This window comes from Lygodium microphyllum, chromosome 16, assembly GCF_053477565.2.
Source record: "Lygodium microphyllum isolate KBCC chromosome 16, Lygodium_microphyllum_v1.1.10, whole genome shotgun sequence".
NCBI classification, from domain to species: domain Eukaryota; kingdom Viridiplantae; phylum Streptophyta; class Polypodiopsida; order Schizaeales; family Lygodiaceae; genus Lygodium; species Lygodium microphyllum.
In genome coordinates, this window is record NC_141150.1 from 3,557,659 (window position 1) to 3,572,443 (window position 14,785).

General features: G+C 47.4%; 2 protein-coding genes across 5 annotated transcripts in view; one reads left to right on the forward strand and one right to left on the reverse strand.

Moving 5' to 3' along the window:
- LOC148022473 (golgin Putative 1) overlaps window positions 1–14,785 on the reverse strand; it is a 171,976-nt gene that overhangs the window by 150,115 nt on the left and 7,076 nt on the right. The gene's annotated exons all lie outside the window — the stretch shown is intronic.
- LOC148022477 (uncharacterized) lies at window positions 958–3,703 on the forward strand. The gene has a single exon (XM_087695440.1). The coding sequence runs from the start codon at window positions 1,334–1,336 to the stop codon at window positions 3,272–3,274; it is 1,941 nt and encodes a 646-aa protein (XP_087551566.1). The 5' UTR covers window positions 958–1,333; the 3' UTR covers window positions 3,275–3,703.

Genomic DNA, 14,785 nt, shown 5'->3' on the forward strand with positions numbered 1-14,785 from the left:
TTCATGATAAAGAATGTACTTATGGCCAAAAATCTTTGGGATTATGTCAGTGGAGAAGAAGCTCGACCTGGAGTTGTGGCTCCAACTACTCCTCCTCTAGGAGGATGTGCACAACGGGCACCTCAACCTGCTCCACTTCAACCACTTCCACAAAGATCAGTAGCTCAAAAAGCATGGGATACACGGGATGCACAGGCTTTGTCACTAATTGCATTGGCAGTTCAACAGTCAATCATCCCCCACATTTGTTCAGCAGCTTCTTCACAAGAAGCTTGGTTAACTTTGAAGCAGATGTTTGCAGGAAAGAATGAGACTCACATCCATAGTGACAGGAAACGGCCGGAACGGCCCCCCGGCACGCAGAATCGCCGTCCCCGGCATGTTTCCGGCTCGGACCGCGTTTCCCAAAAACGGAACGTTCCCTGTCACGTTTCAGACAGGGAACGCGTTCCCTGCTGCGTTCCCTGTCTGAAACGTGACAGGGAACGCCACGTGGCAAGTGCCTGCGCCTAGTTTTTGCCCGCGCCCGCGCTGTTCCGTCTGCTCCCGCCTGCATTCCGTCTGCTCCCGCCTGCGTCCCGCCTGCTCCTGCCTGCACCCGCCTGGCCCATTTCTCCTGCAGCCTGCTCCCGCCTCAGCCTGGCCCAGTTCTCCTGCCCTAGGCCCAGCCACCTTCTTCCTTCTCTTCCCTCTCTTCCTTCTTCTTCTTTCTCTTCTTTCTCCTCCCACCTCCAACCTCTTCCTTCTCTTCCTTCTTTTTCTTTCTCTTCTTATTCTTTCTTCTCTTCCTTCTCTTCTTCCTTCTACCTTCTCTTCTTCCTTCTAACTTCTCTTCACTTCTCCCTTCTCTTCTTCCTTCTTCCATGAACCTTCTTCTTCTTCTCCCTTCTCTCCCTTTCCCTTCTCTCTTGACTCTTGAGTGAGTCTTGACTCTTGAGCCTTCTCCCTTATCTCGAGCCTTCAATAATCCATTTTCAGCCTTCAAATTTTCCTTCTCTCGACTCTTTAACCTAAGGCCTTCAATTTTCAGCCTGAAATCATAAATGGCTTCATCTTCCCGCCCCGCTCGTCGGGTTGGTGGTCGAGGAAGAAGGTCTGATGATTGGTCATGGTGGGAAGAAGTAAATGCTGACCGCCCTTTGAGTGGTGGAGGATCTCGACCATGGACTTGCAAGCTTTGCCCATACAAGCGAACTAGTGGAGCAAACAAGGTAATCCATTGAGCCGAGCATTTGTATTTCAAATTTTTATTGATTTTAATTTTTCAAAGTTACTTAAATATTAGAATATGGACTACCAATTGCCACTTGTTCCATTTTAAATTTTAATATTTATGCATAATCAGGTCCGAGCTCATCTCCTACATGAGCCAAATTCAGAGGTGCAGTTTTGTCCAAATGTGACCTTGGAGAAGCAAAGGGAGCTTCGTGACCGTGTAGCAGGTCAACAAGCTTATCTTGCATCTAGACCACGACGTGTTGCAGTTGACCCTGCAACTTTTGTGACACCATCCCCATCAGATGCATCTAGAGCAGGGTCAGTATCAGGAAGTGCTACCTCCACACCTACTACAGGCATTGCATCGGCCATGGCATCAACAACGCCACATGTTGCACGTAGACAAAGCACACTTGATGCTAGTTGGGATCCCAAGAAGAAGGAAGAGGTGGATACATCAGTGGCACGCTTTTTTTATCATGACCACATTCAGTTTCGTGCAGCCAGGTCAGAGTATTTTAAATTGATGTGCAAGAAGATTGGTGAGTATGGCCCTTCGTATGTACCTCCATCATCAGAGACCTTACGCACCACTTTGCTCGACAAGGAAAAGCGCCTTGTTGAGCAAGCAGCAGTGACTAGAAAGAGCATGTGGGCTAAAAATGGAGTTTCCTTGATTGCTGATGGTTGGAGTGATACACGCAAGCGATCCATTCATGGTATGGTTGCTTATTCTCGTGGGGAAATGTATTTTATATCTTCACATGATGCATCGGGGACAGGAAAGTCAGCAGATGTACTTGCAGCAGAGTGGGTTACAGGTGTTGAGCTTATTGGCCCAGAGCATGTTGTGGGATTTGTTGCAGATGGAGAGCCTGCAAACAGGGCAGCAGGTGCTATTATTCAGGGATATTATCCACATATCACAGTTTCATATTGTATGGCTCATTGCTTGAACAACCTACTAAAGGATATTGGTAACCTGTCATGGATTGCACCTGTCATAGAGCAAGGAGCTCAAATGGTTAGCTTTGTTTTGAACCACCAATTTCTTCGCCATCACTTTTCTTTGCGGTCGAAGAAGACACTTTTAAAATACTCTGATACCAGATTTGCCTTTAACTTCTTGATGCTAGGCAGGTTAAGAGAATGCAGTGGTGCCTTGAGGCAGTTATTTCTTAGTGATGAGTTTACCTCATCAACATTGGCAGATACTCCTACAGGTATCTTATGCTTGGAGAAAGCAAATAACTCCACTTTTTGGGATGATGTAAAGCTGATAGATACTATGGTATCACCCATTGTACATTTATTGAGGGTTATGGATGCTATGCAACCTTGCATTGGCAAGGTATATGAGGCTATGGACAGGTTGAATGAAAAGTTGCAGGAGTTGGCACCAAATGATGAGGCGTATGAGGAAATACACCATTTAGTTGTGACGAGGTGGAACTCCTATAGCTCACCCATGCATGCAGCTGCATTTGTTGTGGATCCTGAGTTCCAAGGCAAGGGTCAAGAGAATGACAGTGAGGTTATGGATGCATGGAGACTTATATTGTCTCGTCTAGTGCCTGATCATGGCACTAGACGAAAGATCAGAGATCAGCTTTCATGTTATAGGACCTTTCGGGGTTCTTTTGGTTGTGGGGATGCACAGGAGGATCGCTGTAAGATTGGGGCAGCTTTGTGGTGGGAGGACTATGGTTCGGATGGTCCTGAGTTGCAGCAACTAGCCATCCGTATTTTGAGTCAGTCAGTTAGCTCCTCTTGTTTGGAGCAATTGTGGAGTACCTACGCTCACATTGCTTCAAAGAAGAGGAACCGTCTTGGTGTGGAGAGGGCAAACGATCTAGTATTCGTTAGTGCTAATTTGAGGATGTTATGTAACAGTATGACAACAAAGCCTGATCCATTCACAGAGTGGGAGATGCAGCAAGAAGAGGAGACACATGCTGATGTTGAGGGAGATGCAGCAATTCATGGTACACATGATGATGAGGCTGGCACTTCAGGAGTGGCTAGAGCAGCCTCAGAGCCCCATCATGATCTTTGATTTAGCTTACTTATCACGAGTCTCATGATACATGACACATTTACATTATATATGATATTATGATCATTGATGACACTGTGACACTTGGGTTGTTGACAGTTGTGCCATGTCGATATTATACTTGTACTTGAGTCTTGCAGTCTTGCAGTTGCCCTTTGGGCTATTTTGGCATGCGGCATGCCGCATTTTGCTTTAGTCTAGAGATTAGACTTTATATTTGCAGTCTTTTTTGGGGCAATGAGCATGTTCTTTCAAAGATTAGACTTCAATTTCATATTTGTAATCTTTTAAGTTTTTTGGCAATGGTACCATAGGCATGTTCTTTTAGCTAAGACTTTTAAGTTTAGTTCATTGTTCATTGTTTTATCATTTATGATTTTTGGCATATGTATTATGGATTTTATTATTTATAATTGAATAGCTTACCTCTTGAGCCTTGTAAGTTGCAATTCAATTTCTAATGAGTAGTTTTAGAATAATGCATGATATCTTAAAGTTAAAACTTAAAACTTAAAATGATTTGTCCTTGTGGATTATATACCTTGGTTTTAAGTTTTAACACTCCAAACTCCCAGAGTCCACATGGATTATCAGTGAAATATTAATTTTTTTTCATGAATTTTGATTTTTTAAATGCCGTTCCCGTTCCCACGTCCCCGTTCCCTAGGTTTGGCGTTCCCATCTCCGTCCCCGTTCCCGTTCCCCGTTCCCGTTCCCCGTTTCATGTTTCTATGCTCACATCTCTTTCTTAAAGAAAGAGCTAGAGACATTGAAAATGGATGAAGGTGATTCTATTCAGTATCACGTGAACAAAATTCAGGACTTGCGAGAGCAACTCATGAATGTTGATGAGCACTATTCGGATGCCCAGATGATATCTGTCACATTAAACTCATTACCTTCTTCATACTTGGCTTTTCATACGGCCTTAAACCTCACCATGAGGATTGCCGCGCAGCCAATCACTTTTCTTCAGTTAGTCAGTTTGCTTCTAGAGAAAGAGCAAACAAGGAGAAATAGTGGTGCGAATCCTATAGCCTCTAAGCAGGCTTTTATGGCTAGACAGAAGGGCAAAGGCAGCCAAGTGAAAAATGCTCCGCAGAGTTCTGGAACTTCTGGCACATCATAGGCAAGTAAAAAACAAGAGGGCATGCAAGTCAAAAAGGGCAAAATGCCATTATTGCAAGAAGCCAAGCCACCACATCACTGAGTGCAGAAAGCGCATTGCCAAGGAGAAGGAGGAGTCGGGAATATCTGTTTCTAATGCTCCTTCCACTGCTACTTAATCCACGTCCTTTGTTGCAAACAAGGACTATTGTTTTTACACATGCAATTATAACCCCTCTTGGGCAAATCGAGCATTTAGCTCTACAACTGAGGATGCATGCACTTGGTTTTTTGACAGCGGTACTTCTAAGCATATTACATCTCGCAAAGATTTATTTGCTTCTGTTAGTACCACTCCAGTTGGCAAGTCTGTATAGTGTGCCAACAATGCATCATACCCTGTTCGAGGTATTGGGGAGATTGTCCTCTTGCAAAAGGATGTATTCTTTGATATCCTTCTAAGTAGGGAAGGTTAAAAATCGGAAACTAAAGTATCCAATGAACTTTAAGGTTGACCAAGTTGGGTTAATAGGGTATGCCCTAACCCAGAATATAAGGGATCTTGCCAAGCTGCAAGACACCCTGGAACGAGTGTTGATACATTCGAAAGGAAAGAATCATTTCTTAGCAGTTTGCCAACAACAAGATCGAATAAATGTTTGTGCTTGTTAGAGATTTTAGAGCACTGTTTGCGTTGTGGATTGCAGGTCACATTTGATGATGACATATGCATGGTGAGAGACAAAGAACACATGACTTTCATCTTGACAGGCACTTTATGTCATGGGTTATACGAGTAAAATGCTCTTTCAGTTGATCAATCAGCTATTTGACATCCACTCTTACTCCTACTATGATACTGGCAGAGTTATGGCATGTTGGGATGGGGCATGTGAACTTTAGCAGCTTGATGCCCTTGCAGCGTATGCAGATGCTAGATGGATTACCTCTACTAGAGAGACCTCCTAAGCACTTGTGCGAAGGATGTATTTTGAGAAAAATGCATCGTTTTTCGCTTTCCCGTAATGTTGCTTTTAGAGCAACAGCCAGGTTGCAGTTAGTGCATTCAGATGTATGTGGGCCTATGCAAACAAAGTCATTGGGAGGATGTTACTATTTTGTGACTTTTATTGATGACTTTACTTGATTTTGCTAGGTCTACTCTTTGGTCAAAAAGTCAGAAGTATATGATGCATTCTTGGCTTTTATTACACTTGTTGAAAACCGGTCTGTTTGTAAATTTAAGACCTCCGTTCGGACCGAGGAAGGGAATACATGTCCTCTATGTTGAATTCTTTTCTAAAGCAAAAGGGCATTGTCCATCAGTACACTACTGCTTATACTCCACAACAGAATGGGGTTGCAAAGAGGAAGAATCAGACACTCATGGAGATGGCCAGATGTATGCTGAAGGCAAAGAGCTTGCCTCACAGTTTTTGGATGGAAGCAGTCATGTGTGTTTGCCATGTTTTGAACAGATGCCCCAACAAAGCTTTGAAGAAAATTACACCTTTTGAGGCTTGGAACAGCCGAAAACCTTCTGTTGGACACTTTCGTACCTTTGGGTGCCTTGCATATGCACATATTCCAAAGGTACTCAGAAAAAAGTTGGATAACAAGGCTGTTAAATGCATTTTTGTGGAATATAGCAGTGAGCGCAAAGGCTACAAACTCTATGATCTTGTTTCTAAAAAGGTGTTTGTCAGTAGGGATGTACTATTTAATGAAAAATCAGAATTGTCCCTGGCTAGTTTAGACACATATGCCCGTGATGTATTTGAAGGGCTGCTGTCCATTACATTTGGTGATTCAGCTAGAGTTTCAGCAAGTGAACTCAATGTTCAGCCAGCTGCTCCGTTGGAAAATGCAGAAAATCAGCCATTGGTTGATCTGAATATTCAGCGAAGTGCTGAACTGAAATTCAGCAAGAGCTTATGCATAGTCAAGAGGCAAGACAAATGCCTAGATGGTATTTACAAACTATGAAAGAGTCATCTGGATGCACCCATGGCTGGTCGTATTAGAAGGCAAGCTCGTATGCATGATACTACACATACCATGGAGTTCATTATGGCAGCTAGCACCCTTGATGATGAGGAGCCTGGATGTTATGAGGATGCACAACAAAGTGTGCATTGGATGGCAGAAATGCAAGCTGAATTGGATTCTATGACTAAGAATCAAACATGAGATTTAGTATCTTTGCCATTTGGGGAGAAAGCCATTGGAACAAAATGGGTCTACAAGCTGAAACAGAATGCAGATGGATCCATTGACAAATACAAGGCAAGGCTTGTAGCTAAAGGCTATGCACAGAAGAAAGGCATTGACTATGAGGAGACAATTGCTCCTACTTCCCGCATGACAACCATCAGGTCTAGTTGCTTTGGCTGCTCATTATGGATAGACTATGTATCAGTTGGATATTAAAACTGCATTTTTACGTGGGGAACTTCATGAGGAAGTATATGTACAGCAGCCCATTGGTTTTGCAATTGAGGGCTTGGAACACTTCATTTGCAAGCTAAAAAAAGCTTTACATGGGTTGAAACAAGCTCCTAGAGTTTGGTATGAAAAGATAGATGCTTTCTTGCTTAGCCAAGGGTTCATAAACAGCTCATCTGAGTCTACCCTTTATGTATATAAAGAGGGGGGAACCATGCTGATCATTTGTCTTTATGTTGATGATCTCTTGCTTATAGAGGCACATGCTCATCAGATTTCAGCATTTAAACAAAATTTACAGCAAACTTTTGGCATGTCAGACTTGGGGTCTTTGTATTATTACTTGGGAATTCATTTCATACATGATGCTAGAGGTATTGGGTTATCACAGTCAAGATACATTGGTAAACGTCTTGAGAAGTTTGGCTTAAAGGGTTGCAAGCCAGTCTGTACACCAATGGAACCTAGACTTAAACTATCATTACATGATGATAGTGATTTGTTTGATATACACACATATGCTCCAGCAGTTGGATGTCTTATTTACTTATGCAACACTAGGGCCGGACATACAGTTTGCAGTTTCAGCCCTAAGCAAATATATGCAACAGCCACGCATGTCACATTGGCAAGCTGTTAAGCGTGTCTTCCGTTATTTGCAAGGTACTAGATCTCTTGGATTACTTTATGCCAAGAGGGGACCACTGCAGTTACATACTTACAGTGATTATGATTCACGTCACTCCACTGGTGGCAATTGTTTCTTTCTTGGCTCAGCTTGCATATCTTGGCTTAGCAAGAAATAGTCCACTGTTGCCACATCGTCATGTGAAGATGAATACAATGCAGCTTTCACTACCACAGTTGAATGCGCATGGATTAGACGCTTGCTAGCTGATCTGGATGTATCTGTTACGGAGCCTACTCCTTTGTTCACTGGCAGTCAGAGTGCCATTGTAGCGGCACGGAACCCAATGTTTCATGCACACACGAAACACATTGAGATACATTATCACTTTGTCAAAGAGAGGCTACATGCAGGTGATATCAGCCTTGTCTATTGTCCTACCACCAGTAATGTGGCAGACATCTTCACCAAAGCTCTTCCTCGTGAAAATTTTGAAGCATTTCGCAATGCCTTAAATTTGATATCCTTTGGTAGCGGATGATCCTTGTACTCTTGATCACTCCACTCTAGGGCGTTTGTTGGGTATTTCACTCACGCCTTACTCACGCCTACGCTCACATAGGAGTGTCGTGATCAATAAGACACTGGGGCACTTTTTATTAGCAGTCATGTTTGTCATGCCTTGTCATCTCCTGCCTGTGAGCCTCAGTCTGAGTCAGACGAGGACATTAGGAGCTCTTGTTAGCCTGCTCTTCTTCAGTCTCAGTCTGTCATCTCCTGGTTGTGAGCTCCTGTCAGAGTCTGACAGGAGACAGAGGAGCTCTGTCAGGACAGTTTTGTGGCTGCACTAGGCAGCATGCAGTCCTGGTTTGGTCCAGCCCAAACTGGGCTGTTTTTTTGCCCTGACTGCCCATTTTACTGGGCAGTCGGACCAGTTCTGGTCAGTCGGACCAGATCTGGCCATAGTCGGCCAGATCTGGCTGGTCGGCCAAATCTGGCCAGGTCGGCCAGTTTGGCTGGCCGGCCAGTTTGCTGGCTGGGGGCTATTTATAGCAGCCCCCCCAGTCAGTCCAGCATTCACTCTCTGCAGGTACAGCACTGCTTCCTCCGTCTCCGTCTCCGGCATTGGTGCTGCCTCTGCTTCCAGTCTGTCCTGGTTCCCTCACTGACGCTCCGGGCTGCGTGTAGGGACTGTTCTGTCCATTCCAGTGTATTCAGCATTCATCTCAGTCAGTGCAGACTTTCTTCCTTCATTCTCTGCTTCCCCTCTCCTCTCCTCTGTGTTCGTGTTCTTCTTTCGCTGCGCACTCTCACATGGTATCATCGCCTGATTGAGGGCACGGAGGACGAGAGAAATACCTTACTGCTGCTGCCCACAGTTCCACAACAGCCAGGCGATTGCTTCAGGCGGCTGCCAACAGGTCCATCCCAGCCAGGCGACTGCATCAGGAGGCTGTACAGCCTGCGTTTGCTGTACACAGGGGCTGCCACGTCATCCAGTGACGCAGCAACCCTGCGTTTGCTGCCAGGCGACCTCTTCTGCTGCAGGGCGACCTTCCTACAGCCTGCATTTTGCTGCTCTGCAGGTCGCTTCTACCCCCGGCTGTTCCTCTCCTGCAGGCGACCTCTGTCTGGGCTTGTTCCCGGTGCTGGTGGTCTCGATTCTGGTGTTCGACATCAGATCTATTTGCGTTTTGCAGATCCAGGTGTTTGCAGGCACTCTCTGCCTGCATCTTGGTGGTTGGTGACCACATTGCTGGTCCTATTTCGTCAGCGGCACAACTTTCTTTGGTATTTTGCAGATTGGAAGATGTCTTACCAGTTTTCAGGCTTTGAAGACTCAGAGGATGAGCTTCTTTCTCATCACTCCTCTGAGCGGAGGCGGGACTATCGAGAAGTTCGACATCGGGAAGACCCTCCTCGCACTCGTCCTTCTTCAGTCCATGCATCTCAGAGGGTTCCATCTACTGCGAAGGTTTCTTCAGTTAAGACTGCATCAGATGTGCGAATGCCTTCCTTGATTCCCTCTATACAGGTGCCGATTCTCCCTTCCTTTCCGAAGGAAGACAAGTTGGATGGTTCCAACTACTCCCTATGGTCATGCAAGGTGGCTTGCATCCTTGATACCTTTGATCTGTGGGAGCTTGTTTCTTCGCCCATCGACCGACCCCCCGTGGATTCGTCCGATGGCACCTCTATGGACCGTGCAGCCTTATGGGATAGGCTCAACTCTCGAGCCCGTTCCTTTCTTTTTATGAGTCTCCATGATTCTGTTCTTGTACATGTTCACAGGTTAAAGACCGCGGCGGAAGTATGGACAAAGCTTGCGTCTTTGTATCAGCACAAGACATTTTCCCACAAGATTTCCCTGGAGAAGAAGTTGCGGATGCTCAGTCTTGATGGTTCTTCTTCCATGAAGGAGCACATCACGAAGATGGAGGATATGCGAGGCGAGCTAGCCTCTCTTGGTCGTCTGATATCGTCTGAGGATATGGCGATGATTCTCTTGACTCAGCTGCCATCACCCCGTTATGATGTCTTCTACACCAGCCTCATCACTTCGAGGACCCGTGAGACTCTCCTATGGGAGGAGCTTTCCCCGCTTGTCTTGGAACATGACGAGCGACTCAAAGAGGTGGGAGCCAGTGGCTCCACCAAGGCATTTACGGCTGGCACAGGTGGTGGCAAGAAGAAGAAACAAAAGAAGGAGAAGTCCAAGGACAAGAAGGAGGAAGACAAGAAGGATGCGAAGGAGAAGAAGCCCAAGTGTCCCCATTGTGGGAAGGGCACTCATCCCGAGGAGAAGTGTTGGCAGAAGTATCCCCATTTGAAGCCTAAGGAGAAGGACTCGAAGGCGGCCCCAGCCACAACAGAATCTGCGTTTGTGCATCTCTTTGTTGAGGAAGACACTGCCCTAGCTTCTACCACACAGGAGAAGCCTTGGCTCGTCGACAGTGGAGCATCTTCACATATGACCTTCCGTCAGGATTGGCTTCAGGATCTTCGTTCCAGAGGGGGTACAGTCACCATTGGTGACAATTCTACAGTTCCTGTTCATGGAGTGGGGACTTGACCTATGTTTTCTGACAGGCGGTCTTCCTCCGCCAAAGTTCTCTATGTGCCTGATTTGGGTTTTAACCTATTATCTGTGCATGGTCTTACTCAGTTAGGTACTCGAGTCATTTTTACTCAGGATGCAGTCATAGTGGAGGATGCTTCTACCGGTGATGCTCTTTGGACAGGTACACAGGAGGGTGGGCTTTACACGCTCACAGCCTTGGCTGCGCGGACTTCCCATGAGCTTGGGCTGCTCTGGCATGCTCGGTATGGTCATTTGAACCTCGATTCTCTTCGCCGGGCTTCTAGGAGGAAGATGGTGGAGGGACTTCCTGATTTCCCTCCTCTTCACACTTTGTGCCCTAGCTGCTTGAGGGACAAGCAGCACCGGCAGCCTCACCCGCAGGTTGCTTCTAGGCGGGCTACTTTTCCGCTTGAGTTGGTTCATACCGACCTTTGCGGACCTATGGGCACGGCCTCCCTTGGGAAGGCCAAGTATTTGATGCTAATTGTGGACGACTTTAGTCGTTATATGTGGCCTTATTTCTTGGAGTACAAGAGCGAGGCGTACTCCCGTTTCTGTGAGTGGCAGGTGTTTGTGGAGACCCAAACAACTTCCAAGGTTCGTGGTGTTCGAGCTGATCACGGTGGAGAGTTCACTTCTCACCTTTTCTCTCAGTTTTGCAGGGATCATGGTATTCGGGTGGAGTATTCCCATCCGAACACACCATCAGAGAATGGTGTGGTGGAGCGTGCGAATCGGACCATGATTGAGATGGCCCGATCTATGCTGGAGCATAGGAGTCTTCCTCATTTCCTTTGGGGTGAGGCGGTGGCTACAGCGGTGCATATACGCAACCGCTCTCCGACTTCGGCGTTACAGGACATGACTCCATATGAGGCTTTCTTTGGGAAGAAGCCTTCCGTGTCCCATTTTCGCATCTTTGGATGCGATGCTTTTGTCCATGTGGACAAGAAGAAGAGGAAGACGAAGTTCGACTCTAAGTCGAGAAAGCTTATCTTCGTTGGTTATAGTACGACCACGAAGGTATATCGGCTCTACGACCCGACGACGTGGCAGGTTGCGGTGAGCAGGGATGTGATCTTTGATGAGGCTTCGGCCTCTGAGGATCCGATTGATGGTTCTATTACAGATGTTTCTTCATCATCGACGGACCCCCCCCCCCCCACCCTCTCTCCCTTCACTTCCTTCTAGGATCACCCTTAGCACCCCCCCTATTCCTCCTCCTTCGGCTTCCCTTTTCCCTTTGGTGGATGTGCCTTCGTCTTCTACGAGCTCTTCTACTGCCACTTCGGGATCTTCACGGGATATACAGCCTTCTTCAGATGCGGAGGATCTACCTTCACTCGGTGAGGGGGAGTCCCTCTCCGATTTGGGTGCTTTACAGGTTCCGGAGACCCCCCGGTCTCCCTCACAGCAGCAGGAGTCTCTCAGGATTCCTTTGTGGTATCGCCGGCTCATGCAGGATTCAGGTGTTACTCACTTTCCTGCTTCTTCTACAGGTCCTCGTCGATCAGCCCGTTTACAGGCCCAGCGGGACAGTTCACTATGTGTGAACTATGCTCTTATGTCACAGATTCTTCAGGATTCCGAGCCTTCCACTGTGGAGGAGGCTCTTGCACAGGATATTTGGAGACAGGCTATGCAGGCCGAGCTTGACTCCATCGAGCGAAACCATACGTGGGAGCTGGTACCGCGTCCCGCGAAACGGAAGGTGATTGGTGTGAAATGGGTCTTTAAGACCAAATATCTTGCAGATGGCTCCTTGGACAAGCATAAAGCTAGGCTTGTTGCCAAGGGTTTTGCCCAGCGTGCAGGGTTGGATTACTTTGAGACTTTTGCTCCTACAGCTAGGATGTCCACCATCCGAGTGCTTTTGGCTCTTGCTGCTCACCACCGTTGGCCTGTCTATCAGATGGACGTCAAGTCTGCTTTTCTGAATGGCATTCTTGAGGAGGAGATTTATGTTTCACAGCCTCCTGGTTTTCTTGTGCAGGGGAAGGAGGATCATGTCTACAGGCTGCGGAAGGCTCTTTATGGCCTAAAGCAGGCTCCTCGTGCTTGGTACCAGTGGATTGACCGCTTCTTTCTACAGAGTGGCTTTGCGCGCTCCGCTTATGATCCCAACCTCTACTTACGGGTTGTGGATTCTCTTTCGGTGTTCCTCATCTTGTATGTGGATGATCTTATCATTACCGGGAGCAACACTCAGCAGGTGGAGCATACACGGTCCATTCTACAGCAGGAGTTTGACATGACGGATCTAAGGATCCTTCACTTCTTTCTTGGTCTGGAGATCTATCAGATGGCACAGGGCATCTTTATCTCGCAGCACAGGTACATCTCCGAGCTTCTTTCGGAGTTTGATATGGCTGAGTGTCGGCCTATCTCATGCCCTATGGACCCTGAGTCCAAGCTTTTGACAGCTGGAGTTCCTCTTACCGATCCCACTCGTTACAGGTGCCTTGTCGGCTCTCTTATCTGGCTGCTACACACTCGGCCGGATATCTCCTTTGTGGTGGCTTTATTGTCTTCCTTTATGCAGACTCCTACCCAGGATCACTGGCAGGCGGCCTTGCGGGTTCTACGCTATTTGCAGGGGACTCGATCCTTTGGGATCATGTATGGAGATGGGATTACCCTTTCTGGATGGAGTGATTCTGATTGGGCAGGTGATGTGGATTCGCGACGATCCACTACAGGTTATGCTTTCACCCTTGGTTCTGGTGCTATCTCTTGGAGCAACAAGAAGCAGCCTACTATGGCACTTTCTTCTACAGAGGCTGAGTATCGGGCCCTATGTTCGACCGCTATGGAGGCAGTTTGGCTCCGTCGCTTACTCGCGGAGATTGGCTTTTCCCAGACCGGACCTACGGAGCTGCGCGTGGATAACCAGAGTGCTCTTGCTCTGGCCAAGAACCCGGTGTTTCATGCTCGTACGAAGCACATTGAGGTTCAGTATCACTATGTTTGAGAGCGGATCGTGGGTTCGGAGCTGGTGGTGGTCTATTGTCCTACGGCGGCCAATGCAGCTGATCTCTTTACGAAGCCGTTGCCTCAGGCTTCTTTGCTTCATCACATGCGGTTCTTGGGTCTTCAGACTCTCCCAGGAGTTGAGAGGGGGTGTTAGCCTGCTCTTCTTCAGTCTCAGTCTGTCATCTCCTGGTTGTGAGCTCCTGTCAGAGTCTGACAGGAGACAGAGGAGCTCTGTCAGGACAGTTTTGTGGCTGCACTAGGCAGCATGCAGTCCTGGTTTGGTCCAGCCCAAACTGGGCTGTTTTTTTGCCCTGACTGCCCATTTTACTGGGCAGTCGGACCAGATCTGGCCATAGTCGGCCAGATCTGGCTGGTCGGCCAAATCTGGCCAGGTCGGCCAGTTTGGCTGGTCGGCCAGTTTGCTGGCTGGGGGCTATTTATAGCAGCCCCCCCAGTCAGTCCAGCATTCACTCTCTGCAGGTACAGCACTGCTTCCTCCGTCTCCGTCTCCGGCATTGGTGCTGCCTCTGCTTCCAGTCTGTCCTGGTTCCCTCACTGACGCTCCGGGCTGCGTGCAGGGACTGTTCTGTCCATTCCAGTGTATTCAGCATTCATCTCAGTCAGTGCAGACTTTCTTCCTTCATTCTCTGCTTCCTCTCTCCTCTCCTCTGTGTTCGTGTTCTTCTTTCGCTGCGCACTCTCACAGCTCTGACATGTCTGTCATATGTTATGATGGGGGAGGCTAGTCACTCTTAACTGGCTGTCTTAGGATGTGTATTTCTTTTTCGCCTCTTTTAGTGGGTAGCCCCCGGCCACTTTTTTGGTCACTGTTGTGGGGCGCCCATTTTAGGGCATTTTTAGGGTTTGCGCCCATTTTAGGGTTAGGGTTAGGGTTTGTCCTTTTGCCTATTTATAGGCAGCCCCCCTCCCCACTTGATCACTTGTCTTCTTGCAGATTCCGACACTCCTCCCCCGTGGTGGTGTTGCCATCATCATCAGCCTGATCCGGTGCCCTCACTAACGCTGTGGGCTGCGTGCAGGGACTGATCAGTCTCCTTCCGCCTTCCCATTTGTATTCAGCATTCATTTCAGTCAGTGCAGATTTCTCTTCCTTATTTTCTGTGTTCTCTCTCTCTCCCCCTCTGTCTTCGTATTCCCTCTTCCGCAGCACACTCTCACATGGTATTAGAGCCGAAGGAGAGTACACAGAGCTGAGATTTACGCAGGAGAACACCCACAATCTTTGTGTTTGCTGCTAGCGTCATCCCCAACAGCC

Excerpts from the sequence above, each read along its gene's own strand:
- LOC148022477 (XM_087695440.1), top strand. The coding sequence starts at position 1,334 with ATGCATAATCAGGTCCGAGCTCATCTCCTACATGAGCCAAATTCAGAG.